Here is an 18,339-nt window from a genome sequence, read left to right as displayed (position 1 = left end):
TGCCTACGTAGCTCTACAGTAAATATACAGAGCCACATATCACGATGAATTCCACAATAAAGGAGTAAACATACGCTTTTGTCCATACTATCTAACATGCAATTTTGAAAAACTATGCCCCTATTTCAAAACATATCCTACATTTGGTGACACTACTCATTCCGTTCATTCTACATCAACCTCACGCTACTGATTTCTGGCTGCCCGTTCCCGCTCTCTCCTCAACCTCCTCTGCCTCCACTTAATCCCCCTCTCCATAACCACCCACAAACTCGGCGACACAACCACCGCAATCAACCCCAGTGTCGTATACGCCCACCCCTGGCCCATGGCCTCACTCATAGGCGTAATCGCCGCCGAAGCTGCAGCTCCCAACTCACAGCGAAACAAATTACTCGCTGCCGTCGCAGCAGCTGACCGACCAGGCCACAGATCAACAAGAATTGCATTCAAGACCTGCGATGTAGCATTGAGGCTCCATCCACAGATGAAGAGTAGGATTACCGGCGCAGCCAGATTCACCTTGTGGCCGAGGACCCAGCCGTATGCGATCATGGACGCTATGCATGCGTAGTACATCGGTAGGCCGACTTGCAGCCTCACCTTTTCAATATTAAAGTTCGTGAGGTCCTGTCGCACGTTCCGGATAACAGGTAGTCCGGCCTGCGCGGCATGGCGTCGGTAGTTCCAGTCCATTAGACGGCCCGTGGTGAATGCTGATACGATGCCGCCAGCCCCGATGGGGATATACATTAGGCCTGTATCGATGTCGTTGAGGTGGTAGATGTTGTGGAATGAGGTGGTCGCTCCGGTCATTACGGCGTAGAAGCATGCGAAGTTTAGCCCTGTGGCCAGGAGAATGACGCCGGTTTCTAGGTCGGCGGTAACCTTCAGTGTGGACATTGGTGATGGGCACCGGAAGGCGTAGTTCTTGCGCACTTCGGCGAGTTTGCTTTCCTCCACAGCGAGGCCTTTGGCTTTTCGGTTGCGGTGCCGGAGTGTGTCGCTTATATTTTTGTTTAGTGTGGGGGGTGGGACAGAGCCATCGGCTACGACTTTGCGGCAGGTCTCCGGGAGGAAGAGTAATAGAGGGAGGAAGAAGGCACCCGAGAAGATGAGAAGGAACCAAAATATCCAGTGCCAGTTGAGATATTGGCTGAGGAGTCCGCCGATGATGGGCGACAGAGAGGGGCCGAGCATGCTCCCAAGCGAAGCGAAGGCGATGTATGTACCGCGTTCCGCTGATGTTACTAGGTCTCCAACGAGGCCGTTGGCCAGGGCCACGGTGCCGCTGCTTCCTGCACTTTGGAGGCATCGCAGACCGAGTAGCGAACCGTAGTCGTTCTGGATGCCGAGGCCCAGGTTGGCGGCGATATAGACGGTGAAGCAGATTATGTAGGCGGGACGTCTGCCGGCTGTGTCTGAGAATCCGGCGATCAACATGGGAGCTATGCCTTGCATTATCTGGGAATAAAAAGTACATCATCAGTTACTGAACCTGTAAAAGGGACTCTAGACTCACGAGGTAGGTCGTGACAGTCAAATCAATCTTGGATGTGGAGACATTCAGCGCTGTTGCGATCGTGTCCATGGCAGGGAAGTAGATGCTTGAAGACAAAGGCGAGAAAAAGCTCGCCATTGAGCCGGTCGCCACCATGGCTCTCTTCTGGTTGACTGTGAAGACTGAAAATACCTCCAGCCTAGGTGGTGCATCTTGGTTCGGCTCTTTTTCTAGATCGGCGGCGTTTGTCTCTGTAGCTGATGAAGAGGATGGATTGCCGTTCATATTGAACACTTGACGTCTTTGCAGAGGCTCTTTTTAGACTCAAGTCTACAAGCAGAATACCATCAAACGTAGGAAAAGTAAGGAGAACGGAGCAAAAAAAGAATAATGCTACGGTCTGTTATTGTGAAAGCTCGAGGACTAGATCCCGGTACCGGCTTTCTATCCCGGAAACGGGCCTCTTGTCCAATCAGAGAATAGAACTCCAGCTATTCAGCCCGTTACCGGGTAGTCCCAGCAAGCATAAAATGTCCAAGTACACCCAGCAACTGGTCATTGTCAACTTCAGACAATCATCAAATTACTCTTCTCGTGAAAATAAGTCAAGCAAGTCTACCATCATGGCCACCAAAAGACTAGCCCTCCTCCTCCTCGACGTGCAGAACGGCGTCGTCAACCGTCTCGAGAACACCACCCAATACCTCCAAACTCTATCATCCGTCGCACAAGCTGCCCGCAACGCCCAAATCAACATCATCCATGTGGTAACGGCCTTCCGTCCTGGCTATCCAGAATGCCATCCCCGAAATCCTAATGTGGGTAGGGCCAAGGAAATGGGGGCTTTCCTGACCCACGATGAGTCTACCCAGGTTCATCCCGCTGTGTCGCGCCGTGAGGAAGAGCCTATTGTAACCAAACATCGTGTCTCGGCCTTTACTGGCACTGAGCTGGATCTTATCCTGCGTTCGAAGGGTATTACCGAGATGGTGGTAGGAGGACTTATTACTAGTGGAGCTGTTCTGTCGACGGTTCGCGCGGCCGCGGATCTCGATTACAATGTGACTGTTCTGGAGGATGTGTGTATGGATCGGGATTCCGAGGTGCATCGGGTTCTGATGGAGAAGGTCTTTACGCGTCAGGGGCGCGTTGTGTGTTCGAAAGAATGGGTGGATGAGATTGCGAGGTGATTTCCTCTTAGATTTAGTGAGTATGGTTGTCTGTACTGCAGTGGATGTGATTTCGAACTGGTAGTCTGTCTATGTTGTCATTTAAAGCTGAACTACTGGTGATCAGAGCCGTTTTTAATTAAACATTACTTTATTTGCTGTTCACAACAGTCTGTCTGACAGATGCTTAGCGTCATCATCACATCGTAAAATATACATAGAGGTCCGATTCCACCACTTCAACACAGCAAAACTACCATCTTATGTGCGAGTCAAGCAAGCAACTTCAAAGTAAACGCCGCAACACCACAACCATATGCTAAAATATACATGCGGACCGCTAGATTTCACTCATCCACCACAATAAAGCCATCAGTTTGTCTGATGCTGCAATTAAAACAGCTCAGATACGAACGACGCAATCACAGAAAACAGTCGACAGTCACTTGCTGACGAAATAATTAGCTCCGACCACAGGGCCAAGACCAATCTCTCTAGCCCAGCCGTCAAGATCGAAACGCATGCGAGACCAGACTCCCATCTTCTTGCCACCAGTGGGAGAGGATCGAGTGACTTCGAATCCAGCAGGCTGTTCATAGAGAATGAAAAGAATGCGGTGCGGCGAACTTCCAGGAAGGGGATTAGGTCCAACGTAGTTGGCGATGAAAGGGGCTGCCACTCTGAGGAAGAAGTGACCACTTTCGCTCACGATTGGCTCCAGACCGGACTGGATCCAGAGGCACTTGGGGCCGAGGATGCGGCACGAGGGGTATGGGGCGTCGAGGTCGAGGCACACGATCATGTAGGTTCCATTGCTCTTGAGGCGAGGGAACGACATACGAGGTGGGTGGGCGGCATCTGGTGGGTTAGTATCGCATTGCGTTGAGTTCTAGATACAGGAGACGATGGCTTACCACGCTTGGGGAGGAACTGGCCCGAATAGATGAAGTGGTTGGTGAAGGTGAGAGTGAGGAGCTTTCTATGCTCGTTGCGGATCACCGCCATCGCTCTATCAACGTTGAAGTTGGTAGGCATTTTTGCTGAACGACGACGAAGAGACTTGACGCTTGGATGCTGACGCTTGAACGATGAACGAGTGAAAAGTATGTAGATGGTGAAGAGACTGGAGGTGAAGAAAGTATCAATGACAGATCTCGCGTCAACAGAGCAAGCATGAGGATATACTAAACGCGCTAAGGTCAAGACTCGAGTTAAGCGACTGCGCGTGAATGTGAGTTTCCTCTTTGGCGCTCGCTTCCACGTGCCTCATTGCCCTGGAATGCACAATGCACATTACTTCAGACATTTGTAAATTTGTATATTTGTGACTGTGCATGTTTGTTGCATGCTGCTATGACAGATAATTGCGGCCTGGCTGGGGCCAGTGCGAAGCATCTCGAACGTTCACAGCGCGGATGTGGCAGCCGTGATCATATTCAAGGACGCCCGTACATTAACGATTATGGAATCATCTCTTGGATTTTCGTCGCCCGAAAACGATTAGTTGGATGACATATAGAGTCATCGGTATGCTTATACAGGTGCTAGTTAACGCAATACTTGTTAACCAAAGCGCTAGAAGCAAGACACAGGCACTGCTTTGCGCATCCATGGAAGGCTGAATCAGGTAACTGTTTCCATCTCTCAAGTGCTCATCGCATAAGCTAATCAATAAAAAGTCCCCCAGATGCAACAATATGTGCCCCATTAATCCACCTCGACCTCTCTTCGCAAAGAAACCCTACGGCATACGCAATCTCATCCGGCTCAGCCATACGAGGAGCAACCGGTGTCTGATCGATGATGGGCTGCAGAATCTTCATCTGCTCCTCGCCTGCTGCTGCGAAGCCTTCGGTCTTGGTCGGGCCCGGACTGACCGCGTTGACGGTACAGCCATACTTGGGTGGAAGCTCCTTGGCCCTGCCTGAATTTAGAAACCAATCCCTTCATATCTACAGAAGACTGAGACGTACCAGCACTTAGTAAATGAGTCAACCATCCCCTTGGTACCCGCATAGATGGTTTGATTGGGCGGCGGCCCTCGTGCCGAAATGCTCACAATATTGACAATTCTCCCCGTGTTCTTCGTGAGGTGCTTCAAGCTGGCCTGAGTCAATAAGAACGTCCCGCGTCCATTGATATTGACCAGCCTGTCCCAGTCATCAAGAGTTTGCTCTTCAAATGGTTTGTTCACTGCTAGTGCGACACAATTGATCACGATATCGACTCGACCCCAGTTCGATACAGCAGCATCGACCAGCGCTTGTGGAGCAGACACTGAGCCCATATCTGCTTCGACAGCGACCGAGGGCGATGGCAAAGAAGCCACCAGGGCATCTGCTTCAGCTTTTAAACCGGGGAATGGATAATTGACAACTGTGCTCGCTCCACGAGCAGAGAGTTCCCGCACAATGGCGGCACCAATCCCCGACGACGAGCCGCTGACGATAGCGACCTTATTGGAAAGAGTTTGCTCTACCATCTTGGGCGAGATGTGTTTGCTGATTTGGTCGAGCCGATGAACAGGAGACATGATGAGTGGGATATAATCTGTTGCAACTGTGTTCCTGCCGAGTGCCATATATGATCGGTTCGGCTCAGCTTCCCGGCGCTTGGAGATTCATCACTGCCCCGCTATCCGAGTGTCTCTCCCGACTCCCGCAACTTCTCGCTTTTGCTCTCCACAACCCGATGTGGACTGACCGGACTGCCTTGAAAAACAGGGGGACATTTGGTTTCTTGGATATCGATGATGGAGGAAAGGTATGAATGGTAGAAGTCGCCAACAGCTGCGTTTAACGTGGTTGACGCTTACAGTATTCCACGTGAGAGACAGAACACGGTAGATGGAGGGAAAGCAGACTCTAACTGATTAGCTATCTCACTATTACATTGATTAATGTAGAATTAGGATGGGGCTGAATGGGTCATCCATGACCTCGTATACTGGTGAGCTTTCTACGCCTGGCAAGTTGGATATTCCACCGAGCGAGACTCTTAACACCATGTCTCCACAGCCCGGTCTGCTCCAGCAGTATTGCTTGAGACTACGTCGCAGTGGATAATCAACTCAGTAGGGAGTATAGATACATGTAAGGCTGTTCGTTTTATATACAGGATCTCATTTCTCGAGCGCCAATCACTGAAACTAAGTATTCCAAACCACGAAACAGTCCTCATAAATATTTATCCGGCTAACAAACAACCACTCACAACTTGATCTCCTTGGCATTATCCAGCCCTCTCGTTCCAGATTGATCACCCTGGTCCAGATACCCACAGATACGCCCCTGAGGATCCCATTTGCGACGGATGTCCATCAAGCGTCGAGCATTGTCATCCGCCCAGTACCTCGTTTTTCGCACCTGAAAGTCCGCATCTCCCAGATAAGACCCGACCCCATGTCGCTGGACTCTCTTCATAACATCAGCCACCCACGCTTGACATCTGTCATCGTCCTTCTCCTCCTCCCACACAGTGTAGAGTGCAAAGTAATGGTCTGACTGCATACTCAAGGCCATGTCGGGCAGTTTCCGACGGCTACAGGGGTACATGGCGTACCAGAGGGCAAAGGCCTTCTTGTGGGGCAGTGTCGTAAATGCTTCCTCCAGCACGGTGGGGACATCGGCGTCATTCCGAATGTAGGCATTCTCGGCGCAGTACCGGTGTCTCTCTGGGTTAGCTTTGGCTTGCTTAGAGTACTGATTTTCCAGGCTATCCACCTGGCAGAACCACTCCTGGATCGCCCCGGCTGGCCTTGTAATCTGCGCTGGCAGTAAAGCCTTTTCGGCTTCTTCAGGGGTTGACTTCATGGCGACAAATAACACGAAGAAGCAGTGCTCATCAATGCCCTCGGGGTACGCGGCCACGGCGGCAATTTCAGTGTCCTCGTCGAAGCCAGGGGTGATAGACAGGAGCCAGTCAAAGACTTGTCGATACTGTCGGATAGGGTAGACGTAGCCAGACGAGCGGAATCCGTCCTTGGGGTATGGGATCAGCTCCAAATGATACTGCGTTACCACACCGGGGAACCCTGGACCAGCCCCTCTAGCAGCCCAGTAGAGCTCGCGGTTCTGGGTAGCGTTGCAGTGCAGCAGCTCGCCTGTGGCTGTCACTACATCTACTGCTTGAACTCGTTCACACGCCCAACCCCAGTTCTGTCGGAGTTACCCATTAGCCAGCCGAAATGTATGGTGGGAGCATAGTAACTGACCCGACAGTTCCATCCCATTCCGCCTTGTAGCAAGAACCCACCCAGGCCGACATCGGGACAGTGACCTCCCGGAAACATCAAGCCATATTCCTTGATCAGGGTTCCATTGAGCTCTTTCCCTGTCATACTAGGAGTGGCTTTTGCGATGCGATTTTCCGCATCCACTTCCAGGTGCTTGTAGTTCCCCAGGTCAATGAGGATGGATTCATCGCGGACACTCCATGCTGCCCATGAATGCCCTCCCGAGCGAATAGCAACGCGACACTTCTTTTCGGCGGCTAGCTTCACAGCTTTAATAATGTCGCTCGTGCTGGTAGCCTTGACAACTGCCAAAGGAAAGCGTTGGGGACGACGGTGATTGAATACACGACCTACGCGAGCCTCTTCGTACACGGCTGGTTCAGCCGAATCTCGCCAGATGATGTCCATAATGTGCTGGATGTGCGTAAAACAAAAGTTAGGAGGGTGAAACTGTGGCTGAACCCAAGTACAGTGAGCGAGGGGCAGCCATTTAAGGTTATAGCGTGGCAGGGATGGTTATGGGCGCCTATTCCTTCTTTGACTTCTCGGAACCCGCAGCGGGCCACATCTTACCCCGCACATCGTGGATTTGGTGCGGTTTGCAGCATCGGCTGGGTGGAGGTGTTTCGCAGCTCAGTTCGAGATGGTAGTTTGATCAATTGGTGGAAATCTTGTTTGCTAATGGGCCCGACACAGTTGCGCTGTTGAGCTGCTCCACATTTGTAATCACACAAGAAGTGTCTTCCGGGGTTCTGGCTGTTTAAGATAGGGTTTAAGAAAAAGAAAGCGACACTTCACTTCTATACAGTGTTTGTCATCGGTGTATTTCCACCATTGGCCGGCCTGGGGTGACTACCCTTCCATGGTGATGTAGCACTATAGACCACTACCATAAGTGTCCTATTTCCCCCGGAACGAGACAGTTGGATTTGTATCTGGTGGGGGGCTGTTTGTGAGATGGTCTGGGTACCAGGCCAAGGATCAAGGGCGCAATGAACGGTCGACAGTGGGGATAGAAATGTGATATAATTATCGCTCATGCGATCTGAATGACAGCTGCTGCGGCTCGTTCTGTGAAAAATAACGATGCCTGTCGATATCCGAGAACCGCAGGAGGTCTAAAAGAGTGGTATACCCCTGCTGAACTGTAATGTAACCGCCAACAATAAAGCCGCTATATCTGCAACGTGGGACGAGCTTACAATCTCCCAGGGTCCAAACTGATTCATTGTTAAAAATGATTTGCAGGCCGATTCGCGACCTGGATTGGTCAAGTAATCAACACAATCAGCCGTGTATTCTGCAACAATAAGGTATATCTCGTGTCTATTCATCGACCAAAGTAGGCGGCGGAACCTATGGAGCCAGATGCTTAGCTGCCGGATTCACATTCTCCCTCCCCTTGGGTAAGGGTCTTCTGAATACATGGATAATAGGAGGGATAACTAACCTTTGCTCTACCCGAGTATCCTCCTGGATCACATCTCGATCGGCGTGAATCCACGCCGCCATTTGAGCGGTCTCTTGCATCATAACCCGCGGGGATTCGTCTTGCATCACTGGCTTGACTTCTACGATGACCTTCGTCTCCCGACTATTCGACAAGAAAAGATGACCGTCTATGCGCGCCTCGTATAACTTCTCCCCATTCTCATCGCACACTTTGAACCCCTTTCGCTCCGGAGACCAGTGTGCATTGACGCCTTCCACTGAGAGGGTCACCACGCTCGCCAGGGCAAGCAGGTAAAGATTGACTAAATCCTCGTCAGAAACCCGGGGAAATCTTCTTTGCTCCTTATAGCTCGGATCCCCCTTTTGGTCATCGGCCGGAGTATCCGGGTCAAGATCGGTCGACGGAGTTCCTGGAAATTGACTCCCCTGTCCTTCCGGGCTAAGCTTTGACAAGGGCGCGTCAATACAGCTCTGGTCTGTAGGTTTTTGCTCCCGTAGTTTGTCCCCTTGCTCCTGTCTCTGCGCCTCAAGCCTCATAAGCCGCTCTGTCAGACGACTCGATGCGTCGGTGTTTGCTCAGAAGTTTCTCTGCCGTGCGACTTCAATTTCCGCTCTCTCAACCTCTTCGACAATGGGGTGAAATCGAGGTTTTCCTCGGTATCTGGCGCGCTCGGGGCGCAGCAAATGAGCTGTCCATAATACCAGATGAGCTCAAATTTGCCGAGGCTATGCTTAATGGGGAGAATTTCCTCGACAGAGACCTCCAGAGGGATTGCCTGAAGAAAATCTGCCCAATGCTCCAGCTTCATCAGCGAGGCCCGAGCTTCTTCCACGCCCAAGATACCCCATTCGCAGGGTTTGAACTCATTAATAGGCCGGAATTTCCATAAGGCACGCAAGGAAAGATATTGCGGGTCGTTGATCTTGGATCCAGAATCGTAGTCCTCCAGATTATATATATTGACTCCTTCCACATTGTTCTTCTTGGCCAAAGTACGCCATTGCCTTTTACTGTCAATCTTAACAGGTAGTGGAAGATCGGACATCTCTACTTCCTCTAATAGTGGGAAAAGGGTTCTGGTTAGAGTGAAATAGATAGTATAATGCCCATGCTCTTCAGGTAAGGTGATATGAAGAAAAGAAAGCTGGTCCAAGATGAGCCTCGGGTTGGACAGAATGATGCTCGATTCCTCCATCTTCGCCTCTCTCATAAGTACTGCCTACGGTGGAGTTAATATTTGCAGGAGATGAATATTCTGCAGCAGTGACATGCTAGTGCTGTGTCCTGGTGACAGCATATGATCGGTGAAAGAGACCCTGGTATAGTCACAGCACCTCCTTGAATTGAATGAAAAGGGGGACGCCTTGTGGTGCAAGATGGGATCAGCCATGGGGATGGTTAATGCTACCAGTAGACCAGGAGTTCTGCCCTCCTACCTGAAAAAAAATGGTAAAATATTCACATTTGGACCCAAGCCCTGGGCAGCGGAATTCCAGGGAATTCCTGGCAGTCATCAAGTACTTCAATAGGGAGCATGGGTGCCTGTGAAGGGGACGACAGCTAGTTAATGCCAAGAACAGTTTATCTCGCGCCTTGGTGAAGTACATCGGTATTCACTTGGACAAATAAAATGTCATAGTAGCAATTGCATTCCTGTAAGTAGTGGTGAGTTAAAGTCCAGCACCGGGCTATGTCCTTGATTGCTCTTATTGGTTGTCTGGACGGTAGGCTGGGAACAATAGTACTAGTACTTAAGGTCGATCTCCTAGTACTAGTGCCCCTTCCCAACACCATCTTTTCTCCCAGGTTTCCCCGTCTCTAATTAAAGCTCCTATTATCTCACAATCAACATCGAGACTCCCCTGTTCATATTCCAGTACCCTTGTCGACCTTCGCCACGTGATCTTCAGCCATCTAGGAACCCCTGCATCATCATCATCCGTACCCAAGGTCGACTTTAACGCGCACCAATCTCTTTTCGCTGGCTTCATATACCATAAACATGGGCTTCAGAGACACTTTCGAGAGCTTTCGTCAGGATGCTCAACTCCGGGTAGCACAGACCAATGTCGTATCTCGTCACCTCAGACGCATTTTCACGGCAACCAAGGAACTAAGCCACTCGACATTGGCCGGCCGCGACTTGGAGTTGCTGGGTATCAAATTATCCGAGCTTAACCTCGAAGGCGCGTGTTCTGATGACCACCAGTCGTTTTACAGGCCCCTTCCCAAATCAGACCTACCCAAGATCGACTGGGACGAGGTACAATTCTTAGAATGGCATGAGGGATACAGCGTCGAGCCACGCCGTGTGGACCAGACTCTTCAAAGCGTCTCCAATGCCGTCTGGAGTGCATGGCTTGAAGAAGACAAGGAGCAAATTTGGGTCCAACGAAAGTAAGTACCGACCCCAGGCGGTGTGATGACGATAGAGAACGTATTTGCTCATATTACTTCCCGCGTCGTTCTTGCAGGTGCTACCATGAAAGCCCCAGTATCGCTACCGGTGAGCACGCTCCCAATTTCCCCTACCAATGGCAAACACGAGGAGATATGGAAGCGGAGTCTTTAGGCATCTCCCACTGCAGTTTCCGAATGTACCATTATGCCGACCCGGAAGAACCCCTGCGTCGGAGTGAAGTGCTGCCCATTGTCGGATACATGCGTTGGCGTCTGAATCAGTTTGACTATATCGAACATCGCACATTTCCGGTAAGCTCATTCCATTATATTGGAACGCATGCAATCTCTGGATTACACCGGACAAAATCAGTCATTTGTTATTACCTGCCACCAATCCCTGCTAATGCAACGCTTTTTGACACAGGTCATGGTCATTTCCATCTTCCGCTCCCAAGCGCGAATCCTACAGGCATATCATGACGGACAACATCTTTACATCTCCAAGAGCAAATTTCTCGATTTTACCAAGAATTGTCGCGAGAACTATGTATTGTTCGTACGGTGGATCTATAGTGTTCCTTGCGGGGACACACGGGCTCCTCTAGCCATCGAGGGTGAAAAGTTGCCGCAGCGTACATACAAGCTAATTGACGCAGTGTTTGACAGAATCATAGAGGAGGCAGAGAGACTGGAGGCCCAAAAGCGAGGCACGATGTCGAACACATAGTCGTTGCGGGCGACATGGACGAGGACTATCAGGGACCAGCACGTGCTATTTCAGGGATTCTGGCGGCATTTACCGCATTGTAGCTGGGATCACGGTAATGGGTAGGAGTTACTATAAAGTGTGAGGTGAAAGTGAGCGACTACTCCGTACTTGCTGTTCACCATGATCTTTTGTAGTGTTGTAGATAGCCAGATAGCGGTGAAATAAGTGATATTTCCCGATTCAGTTAATTGCCCCAGATGCATCACATGCTCACCACGCTAAACTCAATAGAGGCAACAATGTCAGGCCCACCTGTAGCATATCCGCCAATTAGACTATAGCACGGGCAACAGGTGACAGCGGAGACCATCCGAGCCAACCAGCGAAAGGAAGGACGTGCGAGCAGCAACTGCAGCTCCCTCCGACATGGCCGTCTCTTATATCTCCTGACTCTCCCGAGTGCCCCCGGATTGCTTGCCCTTTTCAGCCAGCAATCTCAAATACTCGTCCATCCCATTCGTGTAGCTTCGTCCAAGCACCTGCCCGACATCCTCGTGAGATCTATCCCACTGGTCTGGGACAGTGCGCAGGACGCCATTTGTCCCTAGTCTGGGGCTCGATCGCCACTATGTCGCCCTCCAAGCAGTCTGGTATGTGCGTCGTCTCCATACCAAGTTTTCCTCGCTTCTTCTGTAGCCCAATGAATGCCTCTCTTACCTCTTCCGTACTATAGTCGCCATGGCGGACATGCCCTTCATCGTCTCCACCGGCACCAAGAAGGTCGATCCCCGTACCCGCAAACTCATTCGCAGCCATGTCATGATTGGCAAAAACCGTGGCAAATCCCGCTATCGCCAAGCAGAAGCCGATCCATCGACACCGGCGGACACGAGCACAGACGATACTTCGGCTCCTCCTGCCGATGGGGCGGGTTCATCATCCACATCGCCTGCGGCACAAGTGCCAGCCACCCGCTTGCCGTTAGATCTTCCCCGCAGAGTCGGCAACGACATGTCCCTCATCCGGCTGGCTGATGACACCACCAGCCCAGCAGCCCTAGCCACTATTCTTCGCTGTAGGTGCCGCGTCCCTGATTCCCACCTGCCGGTGATTCGATGGGGCCCACTAAAAGAGTAAACCTCCATAGTCACCGACCGGGCAAAGATGGAGTTCTACCCCCTTGCCGTATGCATCGTATTCAACAAGTCTAGTCGATCCTGGATTCTTGACATGTTGTCACTAGATGCGGCCTATCTCAACGCCATGGTCATCACTACCCAGTCATACTTTGGGATCTACAAGGGTCCCGATGCGGCCCAATCCCCTCATCTGGGGAAAGCCATCCGCCTGTTACGCAACCGGCTCGAAGACGAGCAGGTTCGCGTGTCCAATGCAACCGTAATGGTCGTCATTATTCTCATCCTGCACGCGCATATCGTGAGTGATTATGCTGCCGTACAACATCACACCCAGGGTCTCCGCAAGATGGTCCGTCTGCGCGGGGGCTTGGGGGCGTTCACATCCAATAACAAACTGGTTATCGATCTTATCCGGTGGGTCCTTTCCCCTGTCCGTTACTTTCCTACTACTTTCCTTGCCGGGATATTATATTCCCCTTTCGTATTAGACTACATAGTTGCTTGCAACCTAACCCTGTGATCAGATGCGATGTGGGACTAGCGATCCACAGTGGAGACAAACCCGCGTTTTTCGAGAACCGTGATCTCGACATCTTCGTCCCATCTGAGCTGTGCTTCACGGCGCGCTCTCGTCCCGACCCGTCGTTCGTCCGGGAGCTTGACCCCGGTCTCGCTCGGATCTGGCACATTATGCAGGGATTCTGTGCCCAGGTCAACCTGACCACCAAGATGAACGGCATGATCCCCGAGACCGATTTCATGAAGACAATGGCCTCCGTCATGTACCCTCTGTTACACATGAGCTTTGATCCCGGGTCCCGTGACGAGGCGATTCGTCTAGCTTTACTCAGCTACGGATTCGACATCTTCCTGCAGTTCCGCAGCGACCCCACTCCGTACGTCCACCTGGCTGCCTCGTACCAGCGCTGTCTCAATGGTTTAGCCAAGCGAGATGATGTGTCCCCGCAACTGTGGATCTGGCTGTTAACCGTCGGTGGTCTTGTGGTGTTTTTACCTGCCGTCAGGCGGAATTTCCGGCACTGGCTGCTGTATTACCTGGGGAGCTGTCGAGTTCGCTCGTGGGAGGAGATGCGGGCCATTCTCTCTTCTTTCATTTGGATCGGACTTGTGCATGATAAAGGAGGAAAAGAGATCTTTGATAAGTTGTTTGCCAATCTGGAGCCGGGGGCGGAGACATTTGTTGATCAGACGTCTTCTTCGAAATTAATCACCTGTTAGAGGTGTTACGATTTATGTGAGCTAGTATTTTTTGGGGTTCGAAAATGGATATAAGGAACAAACGTATTTTGGCACATATACTACTATTCAGTTTGGTCTGCTCCACTTCGAACCCTGCGAGATGCATACTAATCGTACTTTAGTCACGGATTCTATATATATATATTTATATAGAGAATAGGCGGTGTTATTTGTGAGATCATAGTCCATTTTATACAATGTAGCCTAATAACCACGCCAGCTTTAGTACTTTTCGATCTTCTTCCTTGCGGCCGATAAGTTTTCGTGACATACTAAAATACTACGAGCATATACCCTACTAGCAGTAGTGCTATTAGGATACACTGTCGATGGGAAATGCATATATTACGCCCACAAATATATTTACACACCGTGGAACTGTCAACAACACTTGCTACAAATGGTTTCATGGGGATTACGAGTCGCGGGCGACCATAATACTCTCTACACTATAGGCCAGAATCGAAGTCATAAAAGAGAAAGACCAAGCGAGTGAAGAAATATCCACAAAAAGTTTAATCAGAGAAGTGATGTATGACCCATCCCTACCAAACTTACCCAGTACCGACAACAAACGAAAACTAGACCCAATATATACAAGCGCATCAATACACATCGAATATGACCAGTTTCTTTACTCCATCTTCACCCTCAATAACCTCCATAATGGCCCCATAATAAACCCAATACCCACAAACAAACGCTCCACAAGGCTATCCGGGATGAAACGCACTATAACCCCTACAAGAAGAGATAAGACTCCCAAGACGACAGAGTAGGCCCACTGCACGCCAGTGAGACGAGTGATGGAGAATGCGCGCCCGCCTACGAACATGATGATCATTTGTCCACCGATCATGATCACGTTGACACCGATGAAGAGCCAGTTGCGGTGGATGCCTTCGAAGACGTTGATGTTGTTGCCGAGGGCACGGGTGCTGAGATTGTTAGCATTTCAACCAGTATGTGTGGAGGACTAGGAGCTTACTTGTATAAATTGAATATCTGCATCCAGACATATGTGTTGAAGACAGCTGTTTGCAACTGGGAGTGCTCGTGCGCGGTAGTGTATGAGAATATGCTGTTGCCGGCAAAGTGAAGCACTAAAGTCACGGCTAGCTGATAGACTGACTGCCCGATTATCATCTTCCACATTGGCACCGTTATCAGTGGAGCTGATCTCTTGTCGGGTGTTCGGTCCAATACTCTGGGAGACGGCGGATCGGTAGCAAGCGCGAGTGCTGCCAGGGTATCTTGGATCAGATTCACCCACATCAGTTGCACGGCTGTCAGCACCGATGTTTCGCTTGAGCTGGCCACGGAAGTGACAAAGGCCAGTCCGACTGAGGTGAAGGTGATGGTAATTTGGAACTAGGTTATGCCGTTAGATGGCGCTCCGCAGACGAGAATATCATTCAGTCCGACGTCTTACCTGCAAGAACTTTTGAACCGCATCGCTGACTGCTCTACCCCACATGATCGCCTTCACGATTGAGCCAAAGTTATCATCCATTAACACAATTGCTGAAGCCTCGCGCGCGATTTCTGTCCCCGATATTCCCATGGAAAATCCAACATCGGCTGCTTTGAGTGCCGGAGCGTCGTTAGTCCCATCTCCAGTGACGGCAACTGTTGCCCCAGTCTGCTTCAGTCGCCGCACAAGCGTACGCTTATCTTCGGGTTGAGACCGCGCTAAAACTTTGAGTCGGGGCGCTATCTCTAGTTGCTCCTCCTCTGTCAGGCGCCTGAATGCCTCTCCTTCCATAACAATGTCCTCGTCGTTGGTGACAATCGCGCATTCCTCGGCAATAGAGCGGGCTGTTAACAGATTATCTCCAGTGACCATACGCACCGTCACGCCTGCCCGACGGCAGGTGTCAACGGCGTCATGGGCCCCTGTCCGCAGAGGATCGCGGATACCCACAATTCCAATCAAAGTCAGATTGCTAAGTATATCTTCGAGGTCAAGTGTGTCGGACTGTATTTCTCCAGCCCGGTTCGGGGGCCACCTGTCGAAATCTCGGTAGAACAACCCTACAGTTCGTAGCGAGCACTTTGCGTAGGTATCTACCTTCTGGCGTATAGCTGTCTTGTTAGTTTCGGTCAAGGCTGTAACGGAATTCCACTTTGTGGGCTCCGCCAGCGTGCTGCTACAGAAGCCCATTAACACCTCAGGCGCTCCTTTTATATACGCCCTATACGACGCATACCCACAAAACTCGTCCACACATACCACGGTGATCATGAACTTGCGCGTAGCATCGAAAGGTATGAGCTCCACCACTTCATAGCCCGATCGTATCACTTCTAATGGGCCCAGGCCAATGTTGTTTCGAGCGAAATACAGCAAAGCAGTCTCGGTTTTGGATCCAACAAAGGTGACGTTTCCGTCCGCTATCGACTCAAACGCCGTGGTGTTATAAGCGATCGCACTAGTGATTTCTGATTTCACGTAATCGTGAAGGCGAGATCTCAACTCAGCAGTAGTCGGAACATCACGGGCAGGGACGTCCGTCAGTGGTTCTAGATCCGAGAACTCTTCTGTGCCAATCATTCCTGCGACCACTGTCATCTCATTTTGGGTCAGGGTCCCCGTCTTGTCCGAGCAAATGTCGGTAGCATTGCCCATGATCTCACAGGCGCGCAACTGTCGCACTAAGTTGTTGTCCTTCAACATCCTCGTGGTTGCAAAGGCAAGAGAAAGCGTCACGGTCAAAGGGAGACCTTCAGGGACAGCAATGACAACTATTGTCAGAGCAATTATGAAGACTTCCAAGAAATCCTGGCCCTTTTCGGTCCCGGACGCCGTCGAGTGGCGCAGACCAACCAGGAACTTGATGAACAGGATGACGAACAGCACCAGGCCGGCAATGCCGCCAAATTTGGCAATGTATTTCGCTAGTACATTGAGACGCGACTGCAGTGGAGTAAAGCCAGGGTCTTCTTCAAGACTTAGGAGGATCTTGCCGTAACTCGAATGATTGCCGGTTGCTATTACCAGGAACGAGCCGAGGCCTTCCGCGACCTTTGACCCCGAGATCACGAACGGGTCAAGGTATTTGGTATCTCGGCAATCAGCGATCGCTGTTGCGACCTCATCACCGGACTGCTTCAGCAGCAAATCCGATTCACCGGTGGCAGCTGATTCATCGCATCGAACATGGTGGCCGCGAATCAGGATCCCATCGGCCGGTATGACATCCCCTGGCTCCATGTGCACAACATCCCCAACCACTAATTCGTCAATAGCTACCTCCTGTGGCCGACCGGAGCGGACCACCCTCACAAGGCGATCCTGCTTCTTCTTGTTCAACTTTTGGAACTGCAGCTCTTTCTGGAAATCGTTGCCTGCGCCCACCAGGACGATGACGATAATGGCAACGATGATGGCCACCCCTTCTACCCATTCAACTGGCGGGTTTGAGCTTGAGTGCTTGGTCCCGAATGTCTGGTATAAACCTAAGGCTAGCGAAATGATCGCTGCTCCTGTCAGGAGGAATAGGACGTGGTCATTGTAGGCCGCCCATATCAACTGCAAGACCGTGGGTGACTTGGGAACGGGGAGGCGGTTATTTCCGAAGACAGCACGTCGATCTGCGAATTGTTCGGTGCTATGGTGATGGTGGAAGTGAATATGGCGTTGATGAGGTTGGTGGGATGGTTTGTCGACGGACGAGGCAGTGGCCGATGGCTCGTGAACTCGGACGCTGGACTCATCGACGCTTAATCCGGTATGTCGATCGGTTCGTAAACCTCTTTCTAATCCGCGGAGGCCACCAAAAGCGTAGAAGGTATCCAGGCTTCGTGATTCGATGAGGTCGCTCAACTGTTCAGCCGAGAACTCGAATGCGCTGGGCTCGCCCCGAACCAGTGGTCCGTGGGCGACGACCGGCTTCTCGCTCAGGCTCTGAGGTCATGTTAGTCACCGATTGGCTCTATATTTGGCTCCGGTCTGGGGTGGGCCACAAGTGGATATGGGTTTGTGATCATGGATTTACCTGCCTCCTTCATGACCGTGGCTGGGAGCTCATGCTACCGTGGGAGATTGGACGATTGAATTAGACCAAGCAGACGGTCGTTACTGGGGTCATTGCGGACAGATCCGACCGGAGGGAAACGAAGAGATTACACGACACAGGCAAGTGATAGGTACAAAATGGTCAGGAAAACGTCGAGCTAAATCGCCTCCGCTGAGCAAAGTGAAGATTAAGGAGATGGAATCAGGGGAGACGAAGGAGTTAGGAGATAGAGAGAGAGTAAGATCCATCCAACTAATGCCGCTTGATTTTCTTATTTTGGGGCGGAGCAAGACAGTCGCCAGTCGCTCGTATTGGCTGGTTTTGATGATACGGGCAAACTGGCAGCCGCGTAACCCCCGCCGGTAATCTTCGGCCTCCCCGCTTGGCTGGCCTGTAATTTCTGCCTAAATTACTCGGCAGCATGCTTTGCCCGTCGGATTTCCTTCCTTAAG

The 18,339-nt window shown here is 51.0% G+C and overlaps 8 protein-coding genes across 8 annotated transcripts; 2 read left to right on the top strand and 6 right to left on the bottom strand.

Moving 5' to 3' along the window:
- Positions 1-186: 186 nt before the first annotated feature.
- An19g00420 (uncharacterized protein) lies at positions 187-1,786 on the bottom strand (the record flags this gene model as incomplete). Its single annotated transcript, XM_059745951.1, has 2 exons — positions 187-1,464; positions 1,523-1,786. The coding sequence occupies 2 exons, from the start codon at positions 1,784-1,786 to the stop codon at positions 187-189; spliced, it is 1,542 nt and encodes a 513-aa protein (XP_059605086.1).
- Positions 1,787-2,124: 338 nt separating this feature from the next.
- An19g00410 (uncharacterized protein) lies at positions 2,125-2,691 on the top strand (the record flags this gene model as incomplete). The annotated part of the gene is made up of 1 exon (XM_059745950.1): positions 2,125-2,691. The coding sequence occupies one exon, from the start codon at positions 2,125-2,127 to the stop codon at positions 2,689-2,691; it is 567 nt and encodes a 188-aa protein (XP_059605085.1).
- Positions 2,692-3,112: 421 nt separating this feature from the next.
- Positions 3,113-3,940, bottom strand: An19g00400 (uncharacterized protein; the record flags this gene model as incomplete). Its single annotated transcript, XM_059745949.1, has 3 exons — positions 3,113-3,528; positions 3,585-3,793; positions 3,861-3,940. 3 exons carry the CDS (start codon positions 3,938-3,940, stop codon positions 3,113-3,115), a joined length of 705 nt encoding a protein of 234 aa, XP_059605084.1.
- Positions 3,941-4,334: 394 nt separating this feature from the next.
- On the bottom strand, positions 4,335-5,203 carry An19g00390 (uncharacterized protein; the record flags this gene model as incomplete). Its single annotated transcript, XM_059745948.1, has 2 exons — positions 4,335-4,590; positions 4,644-5,203. 2 exons carry the CDS (start codon positions 5,201-5,203, stop codon positions 4,335-4,337), a joined length of 816 nt encoding a protein of 271 aa, XP_059605083.1.
- A 676-nt stretch (positions 5,204-5,879) lies between these two features.
- On the bottom strand, positions 5,880-7,312 carry An19g00380 (uncharacterized protein; the record flags this gene model as incomplete). Its single annotated transcript, XM_059745947.1, has 2 exons — positions 5,880-6,827; positions 6,884-7,312. The coding sequence occupies 2 exons, from the start codon at positions 7,310-7,312 to the stop codon at positions 5,880-5,882; spliced, it is 1,377 nt and encodes a 458-aa protein (XP_059605082.1).
- Positions 7,313-7,933: 621 nt separating this feature from the next.
- Positions 7,934-9,402, bottom strand: An19g00370 (uncharacterized protein; the record flags this gene model as incomplete). Its single annotated transcript, XM_059745946.1, has 4 exons — positions 7,934-8,041; positions 8,107-8,230; positions 8,355-8,875; positions 8,911-9,402. 4 exons carry the CDS (start codon positions 9,400-9,402, stop codon positions 7,934-7,936), a joined length of 1,245 nt encoding a protein of 414 aa, XP_059605081.1.
- A 957-nt stretch (positions 9,403-10,359) lies between these two features.
- Positions 10,360-13,847, top strand: An19g00360 (uncharacterized protein; the record flags this gene model as incomplete). Its single annotated transcript, XM_059745945.1, has 8 exons — positions 10,360-10,754; positions 10,832-11,069; positions 11,185-11,312; positions 11,571-11,581; positions 11,823-12,119; positions 12,203-12,544; positions 12,617-13,022; positions 13,133-13,847. 8 exons carry the CDS (start codon positions 10,360-10,362, stop codon positions 13,845-13,847), a joined length of 2,532 nt encoding a protein of 843 aa, XP_059605080.1.
- A 655-nt stretch (positions 13,848-14,502) lies between these two features.
- An19g00350 (uncharacterized protein) lies at positions 14,503-18,135 on the bottom strand (the record flags this gene model as incomplete). Its single annotated transcript, XM_059745944.1, has 4 exons — positions 14,503-14,806; positions 14,857-15,239; positions 15,301-17,775; positions 18,022-18,135. The coding sequence occupies 4 exons, from the start codon at positions 18,133-18,135 to the stop codon at positions 14,503-14,505; spliced, it is 3,276 nt and encodes a 1,091-aa protein (XP_059605079.1).
- Positions 18,136-18,339: the final 204 nt, after the last annotated feature.

Source organism: Aspergillus niger, assembly GCF_000002855.4.
Source record: "Aspergillus niger supercontig An19".
In the NCBI taxonomy this organism is placed as follows: Eukaryota; Fungi; Ascomycota; class Eurotiomycetes; order Eurotiales; family Aspergillaceae; genus Aspergillus; species Aspergillus niger.
Note: the sequence above shows the minus strand (reverse complement) of the source record. Positions and strands in the feature narration are given on the sequence as shown.